Genomic DNA, 25578 nt, shown 5'->3' with positions numbered 1-25578 from the left:
ACAGTCAGTTGCTCCTGACGATGAGGGTAATCGTCGGAAGCTTGAGATTTTATCCAGAACTCACGCGTCAAGAAAACCGAGAATGTTTTACATATAAGTGCCGTCACGAAAAACTTCGTTCCCAAGTCCCATATTGCTTAGAGCCATTTGAACCATTTGAAAAGGCCGAGCGCTGACTCACGGTTGTGGGGGAGCGGGGGTAGAAGGGTGGGGCAGGGGCTCTTGGTGCTCGGTTCCTATTTGAGCTACAGTGAAGAGTCAAAGATAGTATACCAGTTTCTTTGGCGCTTCAGTGTAGCAACATGAGAAAAAAAAGTTCTTGGTTTAGCCCAAACCAGCAACCATTTGCACAGCCAATCTAGCATCTGTCTTACTGTAGCTATGTTACAGTCTACAAGAGTTTTGAAAGACGAAACAAGGCTGGCGCCCAAGAAAATTGTAAAAACCGATTAATTTCTAATTCAAAATATTTTATTTGGGTTGAAATTAACGCTCAGCTAATGGCACCGCTTGTATGTGCACCGTTGGGATTTTATGTGCAAAAACATTCACCATAAATAGCTCCGGACTGCGAGTAACGCTGGGCATTCATTGTTTATGCAGGAAGTGAATCAGAAGAGGGCCATCTTGGTCAAAGAAAAACGTCAGCATAATCTATCCTGCACTCGTGTGGACGACGACGTCCAGCTGTACGTGCGGAACTGGTGAACATCGCAGCCCCGGGGATTTTATGAGACAGCCATTCACCGCCTTGTGTCACAGTGAGAAAAGTGTCTCAACAGCCAGGGTCAATACTTCTAACATAAATGTACTGGTTTCTGTAATTATGCCTCCGGCTCGTTTCTTTTTGAATGCCCCTTAAAATTCCTATTAGCAAAATACCTTATAGGTATATAGGAATGCACCTTACAGGTGCATCTCCAATCTCAGGTACTTCTTATTGTAGATGCATCCCACTCTCTAGGAGCATATATAATCGTGTGTGTCTGTTCTTACATACTTCACCGCACATGTTACATTGGGTGTGTCTAAGAAAGCTCACTGTGATGGGAAGCAGTGTTAACTTGTAAAAAAGCGCGAATATGTCAATACGTTTTGATTTAAATGTCGTTGAAGCCGCCAGATATAAGTAGAAACGCTAGTTCTCTTCTTTTACGTCTCTAACTCTGCCCAGGACATATTCGCCTTTCTTTGTACTGCGATGGCAACGGCCGTTCCGCAGTGCCTACACCGGTTCCCGTGAGGTCACCGAAGTTAGGCGCTGTCGGGCGTGGTCGGCACTTGGATGGGTGACCAGCATCCAGACCGCCATGCGCTGTTGCCATTTTTCGGGGGGCACTCAGCCTCGTGATGCCAATTGAGGAGCTACTCGACCGAATAGTAGCGGCTTCGGTCAAGAATGCCATCATAACGTCCGGGAGAGCAGTGTACTGACCCCACACCACTCCTATCCGCATCGTCCACTAAGGATGACACGGCGGTCGGACACGGCGGTCGGATGGTCCCGGGAGGCCACTCGTGGCCTGAAGACGGAGTGCTTTTGTGCTGCGATAGGAACATTTTCCATTCAGATAATTTGTGTGTGTGTTGTAATATCTGCTCGAACTCCACCTGAAGTACGCTCTAGTAAACATGGGTCAGTGTACAAAGCATTTGCGATATAGTAGCGAATAGATGGAATTGCGAATTGAGCACAAATTACACCCGTGGCCTACCTTATCTTGCACCATGTTGGCAAATATGGCACAGCATAGTGAGGCACAGTCACATTTTGCTGCTGACAAACTACTAACGTACCAATATGGTCCGAGATGGATGAGTTAAACACAGCCTATACCTTGACCTTCCAAGCCACTAGACCTGAATCCTTTGATTCTTCTGTCTGGGGTCATTTCATAAGCGTACAGCATTCCTTTTACACGGCTAAAGAATTGGAGCAGCGAGTCATGCAGTCGTCACTGTTTACGAGATGATCCAGGGATGTATCGAAGAATCCGTAATTCACTGCAGAGACGGAGCGGTGTTGTATCCAGGTGTGAGGACAACAGGTGCAAATGTACATTAAACTGTACCGTGCTGAAGTAGTACTGTATGTCTTGTCGAGGAGGGTTTCGGGGGAAACTTTAGGCAAATTCAGTGGGAACTAAAAACAAAACCTGTTTAAGATTCATGCCATATCTTATAGCGAAGGCAGTGGCGCTAGTAACCACACTTTCGAACGTATCTACCAAACGACTCATTGCGGTCCTATGTTTACTCGAACATTTTTTACTTCTACGAGTATTATCACATATTTTCACTCGTTTCACTTTTCGCTAGTAATTATTTTTCATCCTGTATAACAATTTTACACTTGTCCGCCTCTAACAATGCGGCGTTCCAAGAGGCCACTTATGTCGCTTGGGCTTTAAACTGGCCCTGCCCGTTTCATCAAATCAGACTGAGACCAGCTGCTATTCTCCGTAATGAGATATCTAGCAGTTGACGTCCACATTTATACTAGCACTTGTTTTTTCTGAGTCATCGGTCTTCTGACTTGTTTGATGCGGCCAGCCACGACTTCCACTCCTCTACCAGCATCTCCACCCCAGATTAGCACTTACACCGTAGGTTGCTAATTATTTATTGGTAGTCCTCTCATCCTATTCCTCCTTCTTATCATTGTTTTCCAAATGTTCCTTTCTTCGCCGATTCTGGGGAGAACCTCCTCATTCCTTACCTTATCAGCCCGCCTAATTTTCTCAACATCCTCCTGTAGTACCATATCCCAAATGCTTCGATTATCTTCTGTTTCGGTTTTCTCACAGTCCATGTTTCAGTACCATACAGTGCTATGCTCCAATCATACATTCTCAGAAATTTCTTCCTCCAATTAAAGCTTATTTTCTATACTAGTAGACATCTCCGGGCCAGGAGTGCCCTCTTTGCCTGCTGTTTCTGACCTCCTTGCTTTTAACGTCTGGGTAATTTTCCTTCCAAGGTAACAGAGCTCTTCAACTTCACTTGCTTCGTGATCACCAATTTAGATGTTAAGTTTCTGGCTGTTCTCACTTCTGCTACTTCTCACTTCTTTTGTCTTTTTCCGGTTTACCCTCAGTACATCCGAGTACTCGGTAAACAGTTCATTCCATTTAACACATCCTGTAATTATTTTTCACTTTCACTGAGGACAGCAATGCCTTCAGAGAACTTTATCACTGATATCCTTCCACCCTTAGTTTTAATCCCAGTCTTTAATCTTTCTTTTATTTCCGTCATTGCCTCTTCGATGTAAAACCTGAACGGTAGGGCAGAAAGACTGCAACCTTGTCTTACACCCTCTTTTACACAACCACTTCGCTATTGGTCTTCTAATCTATTTGGTTCCTCTAGGTTCTTTAACATGTCACATATTAACCGTCTTTCTCTATAGCTTATTCCTAGTTTTGTCAGAATTTCGAACACCTTGCAGCATTTTACATTGACAAACGCTTTTTTCACGTCAAGATAGCTTGCGAACATGTCTTTAATTCCCTTAAGTCCTGCTTTCATTATTATGTGCATCGTCAGGACAGCCTCTCTGGTGCCTTTGCCTTTCCTAAAGCCTAACTGACCGTCGTCCAAAATATCTTCAGTTATCTTCTCCATTTTCTGTATGTTATTCTCGTTAGCAGCTTGGATGCATGAACTGTTAGACTGATTGTGCGATAGTTCTCTAAATTACCTGCCCATCATTATGAAAGGTACAGGGTTCTCGAATTATCTTTCCTGTCTGATGTTAGTGGAATAATACCTGATGTCACCAGAAAGCTTTTAACATTAAAAAAAGAACCCAGTACCTTCCAGCCTCAATATTCAGTAAGCGTTGTGAAGCTCCCAGGTAGCCAGCTTCACTCGAATTTGTGGAAGCCAGCTTATCGTCTTCCATATAACGACAAGAAAAAACATCCCCTGCACCCGGTATTCAAAAGAGTACGCGGGAACTACGCATCCCAAGGCACGGACATCTGTAGGGTAAGACGTAAATAAACGTAAAATATTCCCGAGATACAGGTTTTTATATCCGAAGACGGGTCGTGGTCGATGTGCAAATTTCCTTTCTTGCACATTGGGAATAATATGGTCATAAAAATCGTCATATTTCATAAACCGTTCAAGACATCGAAACGACGATACTTGCAAATGGCAGCACACAACACGGCGTACTTTGTTGTATGATTAACACACCAAACGTTTTGATCAAATGTTTCAGTGGAATGAAAAGAAGGCTCCCTACAAACGTTACGAGTTTTTATCCGAATTTCGTAGCCAAACGAAGAATGAGAAATGGACGAATGAAGCATCAAATTGACCAGCGTGAAGTCTAGTTCTGCAAACAGATATTTAATTGCCTAAAAATGATCGGGATAATTAATAGTTGAGGGAAAATTGATATATTTCACGAAGAGCTGCTGCTACCTACGTACGTTAAGTCTCAAAAAGTTCACGTCTTTAAGGCCTAACAATTTTGTGCATAAAGAGACACATCGGTTTAAAACTGAAGTCTCAGAAGGGCTTCCTACGAATAAAGTACTAAATTTAGGACATTTCGAGAATGTAAGGTCCTTGGAAGGCAAATGAGATGTCAGTAAGATCGGGTTTTATGAATAAAACTTGAAAATAAAAAAAAGGGACTGGTGAAATATTTAGTGAAATGCTTCGTCTAAAAGAAATAAAGAAGATTAAAGGAAACAGTCGATGTATCTTTGAATGATTCTTGAAATCATGTACAGCAAATGAGGCACAATACGTTAGAGACACATTTGATGTGCCTCTGAATGATGCTCGAAATCATACAGAGTAAATGAGATGCATCACTTGCTTCTCTAATCTGTTTTATTTCTTACATTGAGATTAATTATTTCATGAAACGTTTGACCTTTTTCAAAAATTTTGTATGATTTACTTATGCAGAAAATACGGATTAATTGAAACACTTGGGATTAGCTTTGATTGGTAATTAATTACGTTGCAAACAATCAAATATCAGTAAAATTTCATGGCTGTTCAACGTGTTTTATAGGGGATTTATTGTGTACGGTGCACTGGAGTAAGTGTTTAATACCTAAATGTCAAGTTCTTTGGCAAGAGCTTAAAAAGATACTTTTACATGCAGTATCAACAGCACAGATAAAACTTTGTACACAGAACAGGTTAAAGAATTATAGTTGAGTAAGTTTAAATATAAAAAGCAGCCCGGTCCAAACCCAAAACCTGCGGAGATTCAAAGTACTAGGCAAAGACGCTACCACTACAACACAGACACCTCATGGATAAAGTAACTCATTTTTCGGTACTTAGTCAGTCATTCTTTCTCGATTATCGACTATTGAAAGGTGGCTGTTACGTAAGTAACAGTCATATTTAATTCAATGATGAGATAGTAGGACGTATGTCTGCTCATCTGCATACATATGAAGATTTTTCTGGAGACCTTCGTATCTGATGGTATAAATTGTGAAATTATCTATGAACGTTCCTCCCTTTGTAAATTTCATGCACAGAGCTCCTTTATCGCCTTATTTTCCTAAGTGAATCTAATTTTGTTGCCTGGCTCTCCAGATACAATATTCCACTGATTATAGGTGTACAGAGTGTTTCACAACGTTTTGACGATTTCAAATTCGGATAGCGCGCGCTACAAACAAGGTATATTGACGGTGTGCCGTCTATTAGTAATGTGGAGTGTAGAGTTTCATCCCACATACCGGTCGATAATCAGGTCGCACTGGTTGAATCAATATCGTGCGTTCGCGGAAGAATGCTATTTTTGCTACGGCGAATCTGTCGGGCGCGGGCAGTGTGTCTACCGTAAGAATTTCAAGATTCAGCCGCGGTATCCAATTCTTGTTCGTAGAACAACGCATCGAATCGAAAGTGAGCTGGCCCTCGCAAAACCGACCGAACTCCCGAGAACATCTTACGTGAGCATAGAGGTTTACAGACAAGCCCTTCTTCGTTATGAAAACATGCCCAAGCACTGAACATGCCACACATTCAACGAGATCTTGCAAGTTATCGATGAAGCGTGTTGTAACCGCATATTTGCAAACGCGCTGTGTCGGATGGCCGCCTCACTCGCCTAATTTAACCATGCCAGACTTTTACCTATGGAATCATGTGAAGATGAGTGTTTACTCCGACCGGCAGAGAAGCTTGCAATGGTTAAAAGACCGAATTCACGATGAAATTTCCAGAACTGGTCCAGCAGCTACGAAAGGTGTGTTCGAAAACTGGATGAAACGCCAGGAGTATTGTTTAACTGCGAATAGTCGTCATATGTCTGATGTAGCATTTTCATAAGTATACTTGAATACTCTATTGGCCATTAAAATTGCTACACCACGAAGATGACGTGCTACAGACAGACGCGAAATTTAACCGACAGGAAGAAGATGATGTGATATGCAAATGACTGGCTTTTCAGAGCATTCACACAAGGTTGGCGCCGGTGGCGACACCTACAACGTTCTGACACGGGGAAAGTTTCCAACCGATTTCTCATACACAAACAGCAGTTGGCCTGGTGAAACGTTGTTGTGATGCCTCGTGTATGGAGGAGAAATGCGTACCATCACGTTTCCGACTTTGATAAATCTCGGATTGTAGCCTATCGCGATTGCGGTTTATCGTATCGCGACATTGCTGCTCGCGTTGATCGAGATCCAATGACTGTTAGCGGAATATGGAATCGGTGGGTTCAGGAGGGTAATACGGAACGACGTGCTGGATCCCAACGGCCTCGTATCACTAGCAGTCGAGATGACAGGCATCTTATCCGCATGGCTGTAACGGATCGTGCAGCCACGTCTCGATCCCTGAGACAACAGATGGGGACGTTTGCAGGACAATAACCATCCGCACGAACAGTTCGACGACGTTTGCAGCAGCATGGACTATCAGCTCGGAGACCATGGCTGCGGTTACCCTTGACGCTGCGTCACAGACAGGAGCGCCTGCGATGGTGTACTCAACGACGAACCTGGGTGCACGAATGACAAAACGTCATTTTCCGAATGAATCCAGGTTCTGTTTACAGCATCATGATGGTCGCATCCGTGTTTGGCGATTTCGCGGTGAACGCACATTGGAAGCGTGTATTCGTCATCGCCATACTGGCGTGTCACCCGGCGTGATGGTACGGGGTGCCATTGGTTACAAGTCTCGGTCACCTCTTGTTCGTATTGACGGCACTTTGAACAGTGGACGTTACATTTCAGATGTGTTACGACCCGTGGCTCTACCCCTGCTCTATCCCTGCGAAACCGCGAAACCCTACATTTCAGCAGGATAATACACAACCGCATGTTGCAGCTCCTGTACGGGCCTTTCTGGATACAGAAAATGTTAGACTGCTGCCCTGGCCAGCACATTCTCCAGATCTCTCACCAATTGAAAACGTCTGGTCAATGGTGGCCGAGCAACTGGCTCGTCACAATACGGCAGTCACTACTCTTGATGATCTGTGGTATAGTGCTGAAGTTGCATGGGCAGCTGTACCTGTACGCGCCATCCACGCTCTGTTTGAGTCAATGCTCAGGCGTATCAAGGCCGTTATTACGGCCATAGGCGTTTGTTCTGGGTACTGATTTCTCAGGATGTATGCACCCAAATTGCGTGAAAATGTAATCACATGTCAGTTCTAGTATAATACACTCCTGGAAATTGAAATAAGAACACCGTGAATTCATTGTCCCAGGAAGGGGAAACTTTATTGACACATTCCTGGGGTCAGATACATCACATGATCACACTGACAGAACCACAGGCACATAGACACAGGCAACAGAGCATGCACAATGTCGGCACTAGTACAGTGTATATCCACCTTTCGCAGCAATGCAGGCTGCTATTCTCCCATGGAGACGATCGTAGAGATGCTGGATGTAGTCCTGAGGAACGGCTTGCCATGCCATTTCCACCTGGCGCCTCAGTTGGACCAGCGTTCGTGCTGGACGTGCAGACCGCGTGAGACGACGCTTCATCCAGTCCCAAACATGCTCAATGGGGGACAGATCCGGAGATCTTGCTGGCCAGGGTAGTTGACTTACACCTTCTAGAGCACGTTGGGTGGCACGGGATACATGCGGACGTGCATTGTCCTGTTGGAACAGCAAGTTCCCTTGCCGGTCTAGGAATGGTAGAACGATGGGTTCGATGACGGTTTGGATGTACCGTGCACTATTCAGTGTCCCCTCGACGACCACCAGTGGTGTACGGCCAGTGTAGGAGATCGCTCCCCACACCATGATGCCGGGTGTTGGCCCTGTGTGCCTCGGTCGTATGCAGTCCTGATTGTGGCGCTCACCTGCACGGCGCCAAACACGCATACTAGCATCATTGGCACCAAGGCAGAAGCGACTCTCATCGCTGAAGACGACACGTCTCCATTCGTCCCTCCATTCACGCCTGTCGCGACACCACTGGAGGCGGGCTGCACGATGTTGGGGCGTGAGCGGAAGACGGCCTAACGGTGTGCGGGACCGTAGCCCAGCTTCATGGAGACGGTTGCGAATGGTCCTCGCCGATACCCCAGGAGCAACAGTGTCCCTAATTTGCTGGGAAGTGGCGGTGCGGTCCCCTACGGCACTGCGTAGGATCCTACGGTCTTGGCGTGCATCCGTGCGTCGCTGCGGTCCGGTCCCAGGTCGACGGGCACGTGCACCTTCCGCCGACCACTGGCGACAACATCGATGTACTGTGGAGACCTCACGCCCCACGTGTTGAGCAATTCGGCGGTACGTCCACCCGGCCTCCCGCATGCCCACTATACGCCCTCGCTCAAAGTCCGTCAACTGCACATACGGTTCACGTCCACGCTGTCGCGGCATGCTACCAGTGTTAAAGACTGCGATGGAGCTCCGTATGCCACGGCAAACTGGCTGACACTGACGGCGGCGGTGCACAAATGCTGCGCAGCTAGCGCCATTCGACGGCTAACACCGCGGTTCCTGGTGTGTCCGCTGTGCCGTGCGTGTGATCATTGCTTGTACAGCCCTCTCGCAGTGTCCGGAGCAAGTATGGTGGTTCTGACACACCGGTGTCAATGTGTTCTTTTTTCCATTTCCAGGAGTGTATATTTGTCGAAAGAATACCCGTTTATAATTTGTATTTCTTCTTGGTGTAGCAATTTTAATGGCCAGTAGTGTATATATGATGAGTTTTTGAACACTATTAAGGTAAATACATTGTTTGTTCTCTATCAAAATCTTTCATTTGCTAACTGTGCCTATCAGTAGTTAGTGCCTTCAGTAGTTAGAATCTCTTATTTAGCTGGCAGTATTGGCGCTCGCTGTACTGCAGTAGTTCGAGTAACGAAGATTTTTGTTAGGTAAGTGATTCATGAAAGGTATCGGTTATTGTACAGCTAGAGAGGGCCATTGTTTTGTGGAGATTATTGAAAGTCAGATTGCGTTGCGCTAAAAATATTGTGTGTCAGTTTAGTGATGATCAGAATAAGTAAAGAGAGAAATGTCTGACTACGTTCAGTTTTGATCAGATGTTTGAAAATCAAATGACGTAAGAGAATTTCCAGCACAGTAATTATAATTTTAAAAGGGGCTGTTTCACTCCGACCGGCTGGGAAGCTTGCAACAGTTAAAAGATCGAGCCGGCCGGAGTAGGCGAGCGGTTCTAGGCGCTACGGTCGCAGGTTCGAATCCTGCCTCGGGCATGGGTGTGTGTGATGTCCTTAGGTTAGTTAGGTTTAAGTAGTTCTAAGTTTAGGGGACTGATGACCTCAGATGTTAACTCCCATAGTGCTCAGAGCCATTTGAACCATTTAAAAGATCGAATTCACGATGAAATTTCCAGAATTCGTCCAGCAGCTACGAAAGATGTGTTCGAAAACTGGGTGAAACGCTAGGAGTATTGTTTAACTGCGAATAGTCGTCATATGTCTGATGTGGCATTTTCATAAGTAAACTTGAATAAATGTTGTACCTCGTGTACAATGTTCGACTTTGTTTCGCAATTAATTTGTGTGTTATTCAAACTCCCTGTAGAAACAGCTGGTCGGCTCTTGTAGCCATCTTGCAGCGAGAGTTGGTTGCTCGCGTTCAGGTCACCAGGGTAGGAGGCCCAACGCTGAAATGGAATGTCGCGAATCCAGATGTCGCATGCAGTCAAAAATGGTTGCAGTGGCTCTGAAGACTATGGGACTTAACTTCTGAGGTCATCAGTCCCCTTGAACCCAGAACTACTTAAACCTAACTAACCTAAGGACATCACACACATCCATGCCCGAGGCAGAGGCAGCATTCGAGCCTGCGACCGTAGCGGTCGCGTGGTTCCAGACTGTAGCACCTAGAACCTCTCGGCCACTCTGGCCGGCCGCGTGCAGTCACTTGCTGCTGTCACTAAGAAAGGACGCGGTCTAAGAGCGGGGCGCGAGTGCAGACGCACCGGCGCCCACGCAGCCAGCTGGGATAATGCATTCCGCAGGGTGCCAAATCGTGCGGGACGGACTGGGCTGGGCGGGCGCCAGCCTCGGTGCGGATCGCCCGGGAGGCGCTGGTTGGCTCGCGCCGCCACCGCATACAGATGCTGCGTCGTGCTGAGCCGTGTATCCTGCGTCGCGTCAGGTCCCACCCTCTGACTCATCCCCGCGCCACTGCTATCCTTTCCATCGGGTCAGCCAGACGCCACGCTGTCTTTCCCAGCTTAGACGCGCACCTGTTCCAGCGACTTACGGTACACTGACGCTTGATGTGGGCCCAGTTCCTCGGGAGCAGTGAACTTGCCTATACCGTCCATCTGCCCACATCATTAACACGGTCGACAGACAATGAGGTGATAAAAGTCAAGGGGTAGCGATATGCACATATACAGACAGCGGTAGTATCACGTAGCCGGCCGCCGTGGCCGAGCAGTTCTAGGCGCTTCAGTCACGAACCGCGCTGCTGCTACGGTCGCAGGTTCGAATCCTGCCTCGGGCACGGATGTTTGTGATGTCCTTCGGTTAGTTAGGTTTTAGTAATTCTAAGTTTAGGGGACTGATGACCTCAGATGTTAAGCCCCATAGTGCTTGGAGCCATTTGAAAAGTATCTCGTACACAAGTGTAAAATAGCACTCCATTGACGGGTCTGTCTTGTATACTCAGGTGATTCATGTGAAAAGGTTTCCGATGTGATTATGGCCGCACGACGGTAATTAACAAAGTCTGAATGCGGAATGGTAATTGGAGCTAGATGTGCGGGACACTCCATTTCCGAAGTTATAAGAGAATTCAATGTTCCGCGGTCCATAGTGTCAAGAGTGAGCTGAGAATACCACATTTCAGGAATTACCTCTCAACACGTACAACGCACTGGTCGACGGCCTACACATAACGATCGATAGCAGCGGAGTTTGTGTAGACTATTCAGTGACAATAAATAAACAACAATGCGTGAAATAACTTCAGAGTTGAATGTGGGACGTTCGACGAACATATACATTAGGACAGTACGGCGAAATTTGGCATTAATAGAGAATGGCAGCAGATAACCGACGCGACTGCCTTTCCTAACAGCACGACTTCGCCTTCTGCGCCTCTCCTGGGCTCGTGACCATTTCGGTTGGACCGTGGACAACTGACAAACGGTGGCCTGGTCAGATGAGTCCCGATTTCAGTTGGTAAGAGCTGATGGTAGGGTGTGGCGCAGATCCCACGAAGCCACTTGCCCTAACTGTCAACAAGGCACTGTGCAAGCTGGTAGTGGCTCCATAAACGATCTGGATCGTCTATTCCACCGGGACCGATCATTGACTGGAAATGGTTATGTTCGGCTACCTGGAGAATACTTGCAGCCATTCAGGGTCTTTATGTACCCAAACAACGATGAAATTTTTATGGATAACATCGCTCCATGTCACCAGGCCCCATTTATTCGCGATTCATTTGAAGAAGATTCTAGACAATTCGTGCGAATAATTTGGCCTACCAGATCGTCCGAAATGAATCCCATCGAATATTTGTGAGACTAAATCGAGAGGTCAGATCGCACATGAAATTCTGTCTAAAATTCATAAGACTAAAATACTCGTCATAACAACAGTTATTCTCCTCGCATTACACTCATAGACGTCATTAATTTAGAACCAAACCGCCAGCATCCCACCACGAGATGTTCCTTTTGTCCGACTTTCTTGGAGCTTTCGTGACGTTGTTTGCCGGCCGCGGTGGTCTCGCGGTTCTAGATGCGCAGTCCGGAACCGTGCGACTGCTACGGTCGCAGGTTCGAATCCTGCCTCGGACATGGATGTGTGTGATGTCCTTAGGTTAGTTAGGTTTAAGTAGTTCTAAGTTCTAGGGGACTGATGATCACAGCAGTTGAGTCCCATAGTGCTCAGAGCCATTTGAACCATTTTTTCGTGACGTTGCGCAAATACTGGTGGTCGCCGCCTGAATCCACGCATTCTAGGGATGGGCTGCAAGCGAGACCAATTATAGGACTTACTGTTCAAATAACTTACGGGAATGGAGCCGGGTGACTTCCTCGACAACCGCTGATATTTCGAAAGGAGCATACACTGTCATTTTCAGGGCAAAACTGCAGCAAGTAAGCGCGGTGCAAGGGACTTCACAGCCTAGGTTTGCAGAGCAATTCTGGAAAGTTAACACACACACACACACACACACACACACACACACACACACACACACACACACACACTGTAAACAATATCGCCATCTTATATTCAAAGATGAGTGACGTCAGAAGTTATCGATAGTGAAAATTAATAACTAATAGGTGCGGTATCCTTAACTCTGTACCTCTGTTTTTTCACAAGGGAGAGAACAGGATTCCATGCAAAATTGAAACAAACACTTCCGTCGCTATTTATAAGGCCACTAACCAATTCATTTCAACTGCTTCCTTAAAAACACTATTCCAATAATTGGAAGAGCTTGCCAGAATTTCCGTGTGCCAAGACAATGTTCTACAATTTCGGATATGCTCAGCTGTTGTAACCGTGTGTGAGACGTTTATGCTCAGTACACCTGTCTTCCACAGTACTGATAGTCGGACCACTATATGACAAATTACAAGTGCAAGGAATAGGAGAGACACCCAAGTTACGGAGAAAAAGATCGTCTTTTACGGAACTTAAAAGGCTTCTAATCTTTGATGGTGATCTAGACACACATTTCACATCATATATCCGCAAAATACGACTAATACTGTTGGAAATGCCAAAAAGGCAAAACACGCCGTAGATCTTGGTGCAAAATTCGGTATTGCCATCACTCACTCGGTGTACGGTTTTTCGATAGTGAAATGCACGTCTGATCTGTCTTTCAATGTAACTGTTCTGATGAATGGTGACTTCTAGATGGGCTAACTCAGCTGACAAACCGAAATGATGTAGGCCCTTTCTCCCACAGTACGAAGTACCCCTTCACACGTATCGAGATGTAACAAATATTAGCCTCTAGATACAAGTCAGTGTAAGTAGGCTTGCTATAAACGGCCTGTCCCAATGTACCATCAGCTTTCCTCCTAAGTAACACATCAAGGCAGGGAAGTCAGTCATAATTTTTCCACCTCCATCGTGAAACAGATGTTCAGGTGCATTCAATTCAGGTGTTCTGAAAAGTAGTTCAAATTCTCACTGTCATTAGACCGAACAAGGGAAGTACCGTATATGTATCTGTAAAAACACAGAGACTTCAAAGCTGCCGATTCCAAGGCACTTCCCTCAGAGACCTTAATGAACAAACTGTCCATAATAGGCGACAACGGACGTCCCGCCACAACTGCATCTGTATGCTCGTAACACTGCTCAATGAATAAAAGGTAAATGAAGGTCAACATATATCGAAACAGGTTCGTTAGTTCAGCACCAAACCCAGCCTCAGTCAACCGCAATGAATCAGACAGAGGAACCGCGAATGAAAAGAGAGACTGCATCAAAACTTACTTCAATATTCATTTCGTCTAATCGACATACGAAATCCACCGAGTTCTTAAGGTGATGCTCACACCGACCTGCTAAGGACTTAACAGAGTTGCAGGGTGTTTTGCTACACGATATGTCGGACCACCACAGTTACTCACAATCAGCCGTATGGACTTTCGGAAGGCCATATGACCTAAATGGAACAGCACACAAAGTAAATAAATGTCGTGTGACTAGGGTCTCCGGTCAGTTACACCGTCCGCTGGGTGCAAGTCTTTCGATTTGACACCACTTCGGCGACTTGCGCATCGATGGGGAAGAAACGATTACCATTAGGACAACAACACCCAGTAAGTGAGCGGAGAAAATCTCCGATCCAGCCGGGAATCGAACCCGAGCCCTTAGGATTGACATTCTGTCACGCTGACCACTCAGCTACCGGGGGCGGACAGCACACAAAGTATTAAGACGGTGTAATAAGGAACTTTCCTTCAGGAGGCTGTAGGTCTTTCCCTCAACACCTTTTGTCGAATCAGCACCGATCCTGCAATACGGTGAATCAAAACGTGGACACTGCAATTTTTTGAGCGTAATCCTGGTTGCCCAAAATTCTCACTACTCCAATGTCAATAACAAATCTATGTAGCAAGGCAATAACTTTTTGAAAGATTCCGAGATCTGGCCACTGAACTGGAACACGTACGCGGCTTACAGTTCTTACACCAAGTAAAACTTCCGCCTATAGTCTCCACACACAAAACAAATACAATTGGATGTCAGTAAAGGAAAAATCCTTATAAACACACAACATTCAAATGTCCACCGAAACTAATGAAATCTATTTCAATTAAACCTCGCAAAGTCTGTGTCGTTCAGTGGAAGGCCGCCATACAGTCAACTATTGGCTGCGCTATCTGATGTAAGGACACTGCGCATGCACGCTCACTTAAAGGCAACTACCGCATAAAAAAGCGGAAAGTGCGCAAGTATAAATCCACGCGGACACACTGGTATGCACATTAAATTATGGAAGACTTTCCGAACTTTAAAATAGCTTGGTTGATCACTCAAGATCATCAGCTATTGATTTCAGAAACACGTTTCAGAACACTGCCTCAGTCCCAGACGGCACGCTACCGCGACACCAACTTCGACACCACACGAAAGCTGCCGGCCAGTCACCGGTTTCGCGAGCTAAGAAAAAGTTATTTTGATATGCAGATCTTTCAGCCTTCGGGAAAGAGTGTACTTCGATGGCCATTTCCTTTTCTTTTAGTTATTGCTGCCTGCCAACATCATCAGAAGTTATTTCTGTAAAACGTGGTAGAAAATACCGGTCATCCTGTGAAAATCACTTGCTTTTGAAAACAGCATGGTCAGTCCAGATCACCACTTTCTCACATCGGCTTAAACGAATACGCTCCATTACCTCCAGAGCCTCTGACCTCGGAAACCTTAAAACTGGCACATGCGTTCATAGGAGCGACCGGCAACAGCCGACGACGTTTTTCTTGAAACAATACGTTACAGCCGGCAGCAGTGTACGAGCGGTTCTAGGCGCTACAGCCCATACCGCGCGATCGCTACAGTCGTAGATTCGAATCCTGCCTCGGGCAAGGATGTGTATGATGTCCTTAGGTTAGTTAGGTTTAAGTAGTTCTAAGTTCTAGGGTACTGATGGCCTCAGATGTTAAGTCCCATAGTGCTCAGAGCCATTTGAACCAATACATTACAACCACAGCATACATTTCCTGGAATAACACAGAAGCAAAGTAAATACCACCGGAAACATGCTCCTATTGAAGCACAAACCAAGCGAATATGCTCCTAAATTAGAATTTAATACCTTCAGATGCTGACGGGCGTTGATAGATATCAACGGCGACAGGTAAAAATGTGTGCCCCGACCGGGACTCGATCCGGGATCTCCTGCTTACATGGCAGAAGCTCTATCCATCTGAGCCACCGAGGGCACAGAGGATAGTGCGACTGCAGGGACTATCTCACGCACGCCTCCCACGAGACCCACGTTTTCACCTTACATGTCCACCCACTACATTCGTAGTGTCCCTACCCAACACACTCATTACTCGTGGATGACATTCTTACCAAGTCCCATAAGAGCTCGGGTAATATGTGTGCACCAGCATAGAAGAAGAAGGTGATGGCTGGCCGGTAATGCCCTCGGTGGCTCAGATGGATAGAGCGTCTGCCATGTAAGCAGGAGATCCCGGGTTCGAGTCCCGGTCGGGGCAAACATTTTCACCTGTCCCCGTTGATATCTATCTACGCTCGTCAGCAGCTGAAGGTGTTAATATATAATTCTAATTTCGTTCTAGACGGCTGCAGGTCATCAATGGTGTCTTCTGTTCTTTCGAACATGTCCCAAAGAACAGAGCTCATATCCATATGAATATGGTCCTGTTGAAAAGACTGACTGACAAGTGGGGTACCAGCTACCTCATTCTCTCTTCCTCAGCACCTTTAGAAATTTTTCCAAAAATTTTGGTATACGAACATATTCGCGCTAACATATAAGTCACCTTTCATCCCACACGCTACCCCAACTGCAACTCACTCACACTCACTAGACCATCGCTGTAAGTCGCTCATTCTCATTGGCTCCCACCTGCCCATTCTCTCTCACTTGTTCAGTCCAACTCGTTATCATTATCACTCCGTGTCTCTTTAACTGTCACCGTCGCCTATCACACAGTACCCTTCGTTCTCTCCTACCAATAGCCTCCTCTCACTGTCCCTGTCTCCCACTTGCTCTCTCTTACTGCTATTATCTGAATCATTCTTTCCCACTGCTGCTCTCTCTTTTCACAATCTCTCCCTTCCTCGTTGTCATTCTCATAGACTGTCTTTCATTGTCATTGGCTCTCACTCACTTTTTCTCCTTTTCTTTAATCCACCGTCTCCTTCACTCTTTTCCTAGCACTGTTCTGTCACAGTCAACTGTTCCACTGCCATTGTGTCCCTCTCTCCCTCTTGAACTGCCATTGTTCCCTTCGCTCGTCCTATATTACAATCAATGTCTAATATCTTCCATCATTTATTACTTTTCCGTCACGTTCCAACTGCCACTGTCCCCTTCTCCCTCGGCATAAGAAAGCTTACATATGCTCGCATGGAAACATTTTTAAAGGTTTTGAGGAAAGTGCAATAAGGCAGTTGGTACTCTACTTTTCAGTAAGAGTCTTTTAATCAGGAGCATATTCGCTGTTTTGTGCTCCCATAGAAGCATTTTTCCGCTGGTTCCCTTCTTTTCCCTGCTATAGCATGAACCACATAAAAAGGAATATGGCATCAGGTTTTAATTTTACGGAGGACAAAAACCGCATAAAAAGCAAAATGACATCGGTTTCTAATTGTCGTAACAATGGCGCAAGACATGTTCGATATGCTTTCCGTGCCATGCCGGCTCGTATCGAGTGATCGATCCGGTCGGCATGGTGTGATCTTTGGCCTCGGCCGTTTGACGTGGCATTTGGCCGCGACGGGCGTCTGGCGCTTGAGAGGGACAGCCGGAGAGCCGCGCGGCGCGGGAGAATCGGAGTCGAGCGTGGTTGAGCAGGCCGGGGCACGACGCAGAGGCTGTGGTGTGTCTGACACGTTTGCAAGATCGAACCTGGCTTGTAGTGTGGGAACTGGACTCGGCTACATTACCCGAATCGAGTCGTGAGGCCCTGATTTGGATCTGTAAAGGATTTCATAAAAGATTTGGTCTATCTGGATTTTGTGATGCGATACAGTCCGAGCAAGCGAGGTGTATTAATTGGTACTATTGCTGTTCGGAGTGAGGGACTGCATAAGCCAGTATGGTGTGACTGTAAGATTTTTCCTGGTACAGTGAGCTGTGTGGAGGTTGTTATAGTTGGTTCAAAGCACAGGCTTAACACTGAATCTGTACGTTCTGTATTATCTAATTGCATTACTTGTTCACTCGTAAACAGTGAAATGGTAGCCTTACTTGACTGTATACGTGTATCAGAATCCTGTTAAGGAGTAATTTAAATGAGGTCCCTAGTTTCACTGAGCTTATGTTAACCTACTAGTGTAGTTTCAATTTCTAAGCTGACTTGGTATTATGCTATTCGCCCTTGTCCTTTAAGGTTACGTCAAGGGCATTAGTTATTAATTCACCCTTGACTATTTTATTTCAATGTTCGTGAAATGGACTATCATTTTATACATCGTAGTTATTTTATGTTTGAGCAATTAATGTTTGCCGTTTTCTCCCCTCCCCCCCTCCCCGACCCTTTTCTCTGAAATTGTATAGTAGCACGGGCTCTAAGACCTTTTCTTCAGTGTGTTATAGTGTCCTGTGTGCGGCACCCTGTCCAGCTCGCGCGCTTGCTGTGGGTTCTGGGTCTAGCTGCCTCTGGTCTGGGTCCAGTGGGCCCCCCTTCTGCTACTTGAATTAGCCCGTGCCTATGTGACGTCACCTGTTTGAAAATGTGTCACGAAGGGGCGTATCTGTTTGTATTTTATTTGGTGTTAAAAAAATTTTTGTGACATCCATTATTGGTTAAAGTTTATCTCATTATTGTAGTCTCCTTTTGGGAGCTTTACTGTGTACAGAATTTAATTAACTTGCGAGTCACTTAATGCTTGCTTAAAGATTAATGTTGTTGTTTGACTAGGGCGGTTGCCCGTGCTTGTAAGGATTTTTTGCTAACTTACCTTATCACAAAATTTTTAAAGATAAAACTTTATTTTGCCAAAGAAAAGTTTAATAAAAGTGTTGTTGTTATAAACTGTGAATGTTGCTTATGTGGCCCGGCCCTCCAGCTCGACAGCAGTTGCCTGATTAGGGTGAATTGACCACCACACTTTCCACCATTTTTTGCCACAAGCGGAAATCGAGAAACACCATGTTCCACAACAGATCTGAGCGTCTCGGGGGTCATGTTCAGAGTGAGTTGCGCAGTGCGTGCCTTCATTTCTTCTACGTTCGTAATTTGAGTACTGAACACAACGTCTTTCACATGAACTCATAGCCAAAAGTCACTCGGATTAAAATCAGGTGATCTGGACGGTCAGGCTGTAGGGAAATGACGGCTGATAATTCTAGTATTTCCGAAATGCCTCTTCAGCGGCCGTTTCACTGGCTGTGCAATGTGCGGAGGAGCGCCATCTTGCATAAATACGATTCTACCCACACCTCCATGCTGTAAAGCCTTGTGTTCTGCCTTACGGCAGGTCTTGTCACAGGGAAAGCCTCGTCAGAGAGGTCCACCACATTAGCGTCTAGGGAAGTGATTCTAGTGGTGGTTTCCGGTTGTCTTCCAATGTTGATGATGAAATGATAATGAGGAGAACATAACACCCAGTCCCTGAGCGGAGAAAATCTCTGACCCAGCCGGGAATCGAACCCGGGCCCCTCAGCTTGACAGACCACCGCGCTCATCACTCAGCTATCGGGGCGGACTCCATGCTGTCCAAGGATTCGAATGACTTTGGTGCGCAAGAGATCTCACAGCGTTTACCAGTGACGGTACAAGTGCCAGGACCCGCGGGATTCATCTCTTCGAAAAAATACGACCCTACGATAAATGATGTCAACCGGTTCCACATTGTCACCGCGCAGAATTAAATGGTACCGGTTGATGTGCGCGCGAATATTCTGTTGCCCATGTTCTGTATTTCTGCGTATTGACATGTCTCTGTAGATGAAAGTGGGCTATGCTCTGTCCATAGAATGTTCCCTGCTCGTTCTTGTCCACTTCCATGCGAGAAGAGCAAACGTTTGTCTTTCTGGCAGGTCAGCAGGAAGCACCTCCTGAACATTGGTGATTTTGTATGGATAGCAATGTAGGATGTTTCTTAGGATTTTATGCACCTTGCTCGCAGCCATATCCAACTTTCGGTCATTTTCCCATGCACTGCATGTTTCCACACAACCGCTCGTCTCCTCATGCAATGCTGTGGCCACACAATCGACAAACACTGGATCAACTGCTTCCTCCCTCTGCCACATTGATCAGCCAGTATTTTAGAATACTGTAATCATTTCTCCGAACCCTTAGCAGACATAGGACCAATTCTTTTCATACTCTTGAGTGTCTGGAACTTCTGCGACGCTACTAGCGCACAGTCATCGTTCTTGTAGAAGAGCTGTAACAGCAGTGCGCGAACCTTCTTGTAGGCAGCCATGTTGGGCGCCTCGGACACAAAATGAGCAACTGCCGTGTGCCGTGCGTCTGTTGGTGCGTATATTCTAACGCCTAAGACGCCATCTATTGCTAAAACTTTCGTTAATTTCTTGTGAGGTTTGCCCCTGCTTCAATAATGTACTGTTCAAATTTGACGTCATTTTGACCAGGGTTTTTCTTTCTACAGCGTTTTGGAACCGGGACTTTAATCAAGGACTCCATGTATGTAAAGTCAGTATCATGTGGTTTGTGAAACGTGTACAAAGGAAGGACAAAAGTGACAGAAATATGTGTTACATAAAATCAAATAATAATCCTGAGAAAGTGAATTAAAAGAAGGTAATACCTAAATTCACAAGTATATCTAATCGTAACTGATACGTCAATTGTAAAATTACTGTTTATAATGGATGTTGTTTGTACTATCACGTGTGCTGTTTTCCATTATTTTATCAACTTTTTCACTCGTGCTCGCATGGTGTATGGAACAGTGGGGAGATTTATACCACCACATGCATTTGGTTTCACGTCTCCCCGCCTACCCTCTCCCTACCTCCCTTCTCTTTCCTCCCCCCCCCCCCCCGAGCCCTTTTGTATTCCCCTCCTCTGCCTTTTCCCACTCCCTGTCGCGCCTGCCCAGCAGCCCCCCCCCCCCCCCCCCTTCTTATGGATCCTCGTCCTCCATCGGCTCCTTCCCACCCCTTCGTTTTTCCTCTCCTTCCCCCTTTTTTTTATTTTTCCATTATCTGTCCAGGTTCCCCCCCCCCCACCTGCCCTCGAATGTGGTATGTCAAATTTGCCAACTTTTTAGTGCAGTGTTCAACTGAATGTTCAGTGTTGTTCGTCTTTCCAAAGTGTTGCGAACAGAAATCATGCTGTCGCTGGGTGTGAATTTTTTACCTCTTGCGAACAGAAACCAGACTGTCGCCGTGTTTTTTAAATTGTCTGTCTATTATTTTCCCTGTCTGCTTCATATGTATTTTATTAGCATCATCATCCCTTTGTTTCTATGTTTTAAGTTCCAAGTTTTTTCCGCCATTTTACCATTTTATTACCTGTTTTTATTGTTTATTATTTTTATCTTTTTAAAACAAATTCTGTAGGCTGAAGAGCGGCATACTAAGCTGCTGCCAGCCCGCCCCATTCGGGGCGGGGGGGGGGGGGGGGGGAGGAATCCTAACTCAATAGAGGAAAAGAAAATTGGTTTCACACAGCTGGGAAACATGTACCAGTATGTCACTTTACGTTGCTGAGCGGGTCCCATTTCCTACGTAAGTAGCATCGAATTTTCGGTTGTAAACATTTGTTAACATCGTAACTATTGTGCATTCTATTTGATGACTGACTGATTTCTGAATGCTTGGCAATGACCATGTGTCGAAATTGCAACAGCAATAAATAGTACTTAACAGCATAAAGCGGAATGACGTCATTCAAAAATTTCACTAATGCTGTGATTCAGTCGCCATCAAAATTCAACATTCTCAGTGAGCTATCCTCTTTTTGTTTGCACATGTATGACGCTACACTCCACAACATCTGCATCATGAATCAAATCCCACGTTCTTTATCGGTAGGTTCAGTCCGTCCAGTTCCTCTGAAACTTAAATACAAAACCTAGCTGGTGCCCCATCAGGTCTTGTGGTCTTTTCTTTAGCCAGTGAATTCAGCTGCTTTTCAATTACGCGTTCGGTTATACCACTGCCTGTCGTTTACTGGGCCATGATCGGTCCTTCCCACCACTTACTAGCTTCCGTGACATACGGTGTCCACCACAACGCCTGCAGTATGTTAGAATCCCTGCCTGAGAGTCTCCGTATCCTTCTCATGTTAGCTGCTGATTATTCAGGTAGTTTCAGTTAAGGCGACACTTTGCTCACATTTCACGCTACCTTTTTTTCCCCTTTAAGTCTTTTTCATAGTACCCTCACCATCAGAAATCCTGTGTTCAAAAAACTGAATGAGGAAAATTTCATTGTAGGCTGATGCCACCAGTAACCAGAATACAGTATGGATTTCAACTCCCGTAAATCCAGCATTCAGCTACTCAGTTGGATAAATGTTGATTTCACAGATCATTTACCGAATTTTTATCAAAATAATGTGGTGCAAATGAGTTTAGATCCTAGCCATACCTAATATACTTTTGTAAATTTGTATTTTCCGCGGCCGGTGTCAGTCTCATTAAAATCCTTCTAGGTGTACTGCCACGTCATCTTATAAAACACTTGAAAGGCTAAAATAAAGGGCGTTTCGACCGAGTTGCAGCGGTCTATGTCAGGGGAATACACCCAGAAGAACTTTGATGAGATAATTTGCTTCTGTGTATGACGCTATGCTTTGGCATTTATCGATTAGGAAATAGCACAGTGAATTAAATGTAATAATAATAATAATAATAATAATAATAATGAACACATCAGTCTTTTTCTTTTTCTTGTGCCTTTTTCCCGCATCGGCGCAGGATCGACATGGTTATTAACGGATTTGGCGTGATAATTTAAGGGCTGGCAGGATGCCCTTCCTGTCTAACACGTTATCCCCTGTCACCCCCCTCCCCCACCCTCCTTCTGCATGGAACATCTATCTACCCTGCCTGCCTGTTATACATGCGAAAGCTTTCAAAGAGTTTTGTTTTATACTGAATTTACTGATGTGTTACCAGACTTTTTTTTAAAAAAAAATTGTAAGACGGAAGGAGTCTCTCTCTCTCTCTCTCTCTCTCTCTCTCTCCCTCTGTCTCTAAATGGTTCAAATGGCTCTGAGCACTATGGGACTTAACATCTTTGGTCATCAGTCCCCTAGAACTTAGAACTAGTTAAACCTACCTAACCTAAGGACATCCCATACATCCATGCCCGAGGCAGGATTCCAACCTGCGACCTTAGCAGTCGCACGGTTCCGGACTGCGCGCCTAGAACCGCTAGACCACCGAGGCCGGCCTGCCACAGTAGCTTTCCACAACTGCACGGACCAGCCCAGCACGCCTCCCTCCTCAATCCAAATTCCCATTCACGTCTCAGCCCAGATGGTATTTCCCATATACTCCAACAGCATCGCAGAGGTTCTCCTACAGTACTGGAAGAACACCTCAGCATCGAACGAAATGGGGGACCCTGCCTAAAATCCAGGCATAGGTGTTTGAATGATATTCCCACCATTGGACTGTTCAAACTTTTTTATTTTATATCAGTATCACGAGTTCGGCCTTAATCCATTATCAAATACAATAATGTTGAGTATAATTAGATTACGTTAAGTGAAGTCACAGTCAAGATCTATTGAACTGCGTATCTCAGCGTGTAGATGAGTGCAAAATCACAGAAATGTATCTGCGTATCTACACGACGGGACGCCCAGTTCAGCAGATCTTGACGATGGCTTTACTTAACGACGTCTAACTACCAACCCTCTTGAACTTGATAAATTTTTAAGGCTGAAATCATAATAGTATTATAAAACAAAGAAATGCGTACAGCCAAATGGTGGAAATATCATTCAGACATTGTTACATGATTCTGGCCCTAAAATACGAAAAAACATCGCAAGGTAGTCACGCAACTTGTCTAGCCAAAAGTATCCTAACTAATCGTACGGAGCTCTGATGTTCTTAAATAGACAGATAGAATGCATTCCTCGTTAGTGATGAACGTCCGGTACCGTGCTGAATTGCACGGCAGTTATAGGCGAGCAGTGGCGCAGGTTACGCACATTACACGTACCACCTACCTCAGTGCAGGGGCGCACGTACCTGCAGGCAGTAGTCGGCGCTGTCCGCCACGAGCGCCTCCAGGCGCTGCCTGCGCGGCCCCGCCTTCACCATGCCCAGGTTGCGCAGCGTACTCGCCACGAACTTGCGCTGGTCGCGCCACAGCGCCCCCTCGGCGCAGATGATGCCTGCAACCGCCAGCCGGCGCGTGTAACAACCACAAGCAACGAAATACCGCTACAAAATAAACAAACAGCACCAGCAACTACGAGGGCTTTTTTTCTCAACCTACGATCGGTAGCGAAATGGAAACCACAGTGAAAATCAAGAAAACGTTTATTTGCATTTAGCTACACTTTCATGCTGCTTCTCTGAATAGCTACCGCTCCGACTTAATTTATCGCATCGTATTTCGAGCTTTCCAAGACTATCGTCACAGAAGGTAGCCGCCTGTGATATCCGCCAATACCCTAAGCTGGTCTGCACCTCATTGTCTGTGCCAAAATACTGTAATCACAGCCAGCGGTTCATGTGAGCGAAGAGATGAAAATCAGATGGAGCCACGTCCAGGCTGTATGGTTGGTGATGAAGCACTTCCCACCGGAAACGCTGCTGGAATGTCTTTATTGCCGGCCGTGGTGACCGAGCGGTTCTAGGCGCTTCAGTCCGGAACCGCGCGACTGCTATGGTCGCAGGTTCCAATCCTCCCTCGGGCATGGATGTGTGTGATGTCCTTAGGTTAGTTAGGTTTAAGTAGTTGTAAGCTCTAGGGGACTGATGGCCTCCGATGTTAGGTCCCATTCAGAGCCATTCGAACCAATTTTTTTTTTTTTTTTTTTTTTTTTTGTGCCTCTAGTATGCGGCAGAGAAATGTCATGATGAACGAGACACTTGACAGTTATGTTATACGGGCTGCAAGAAATCAGGCGAAACCTGTCAGCAGGACTTCACTGTCATTATGCATATTTACACTCTCACTGAGTACCCAGAAATCAAAAGTGCAATGTGACACAATTGGCAGACATACTAGAGACACTACACAATATATCATCAGATTTTCCTGTGGTAAAAAATACACAACCGATTGATGATTGAAAACAAACTAGCTCTCGTATCATTCTCTTTCAAGTATACCTTTACACCGCTATCCGCTATCTACTAACGCATACATCTACATTATTGCGCTAGCCAGCTATGCGTTTTGCACAGTGTAGATTATACTCTTATCCAGAACGATTTGCGCTCATGCGGGCGATGCCAGATCAATCATTACATCCAGCCCATACAAAGGAGCATATTATGAGTAAATACAACAAAATTCATGCCACAGATTCTGACAGATAATGAAATTACAAATCAGATGACAGCAACCTCGATTACATGTACTTTAACCTAGTACATAAAATTAATATGCGATTCTCCTCCAGTAAATGAATTGTTAGCAGAATTCTAAAACGACAAATGTGTTGTGGAAATTAAGTGTAGGCCTATCAGACAGTTCTGTAAGATTAATTATGTGGTTACCATAAATCACATTTACTAAAAATCCCTTACACGGAATCGGCCTTATGAGAAAGCTAATTCCCTTCAAATTTTCTTCGTGGCCCATTTGGTTGTGGAGGGAGATGTTTGTGTCTTCGAGGTGGTGCCAAGTGTAGACGACAACGCTTGAGAAACGAAAAGTCCTCACCTCCCGCCATATTGATATAACAAGAGTAGTTCAGTGCAGATTCCGTGCAGAGCTGGCAACGTGGACTAGTAGCTGCGGAAGCACAACATCCAAATTATGAAAGGCTGGAGACAAC

At 45.5% G+C, this 25578-nt stretch overlaps 1 protein-coding gene and 1 non-coding gene across 2 annotated transcripts in view; one reads left to right on the top strand and one right to left on the bottom strand.

Moving 5' to 3' along the window:
- LOC126235970 (cytochrome P450 306a1) overlaps positions 1-25578 on the bottom strand; it is a 417442-nt gene that overhangs the window by 86186 nt on the left and 305678 nt on the right. The window contains exon 3 of the mRNA XM_049944945.1: positions 23816-23961. Coding sequence (XP_049800902.1) covers positions 23816-23961 — 146 coding nt within the window. The remainder of the gene's footprint in view (positions 1-23815; positions 23962-25578) is intronic.
- On the top strand, positions 16084-16158 carry Trnat-ugu (transfer RNA threonine (anticodon UGU)). Its single transcript has one exon. It is a non-coding gene; the product is annotated as a tRNA-Thr (tRNA).

This window comes from Schistocerca nitens, chromosome 1 (assembly GCF_023898315.1).
Source record: "Schistocerca nitens isolate TAMUIC-IGC-003100 chromosome 1, iqSchNite1.1, whole genome shotgun sequence".
NCBI classification, from domain to species: domain Eukaryota; kingdom Metazoa; phylum Arthropoda; class Insecta; order Orthoptera; family Acrididae; genus Schistocerca; species Schistocerca nitens.
Note: the sequence above shows the minus strand (reverse complement) of the source record. Positions and strands in the feature narration are given on the sequence as shown.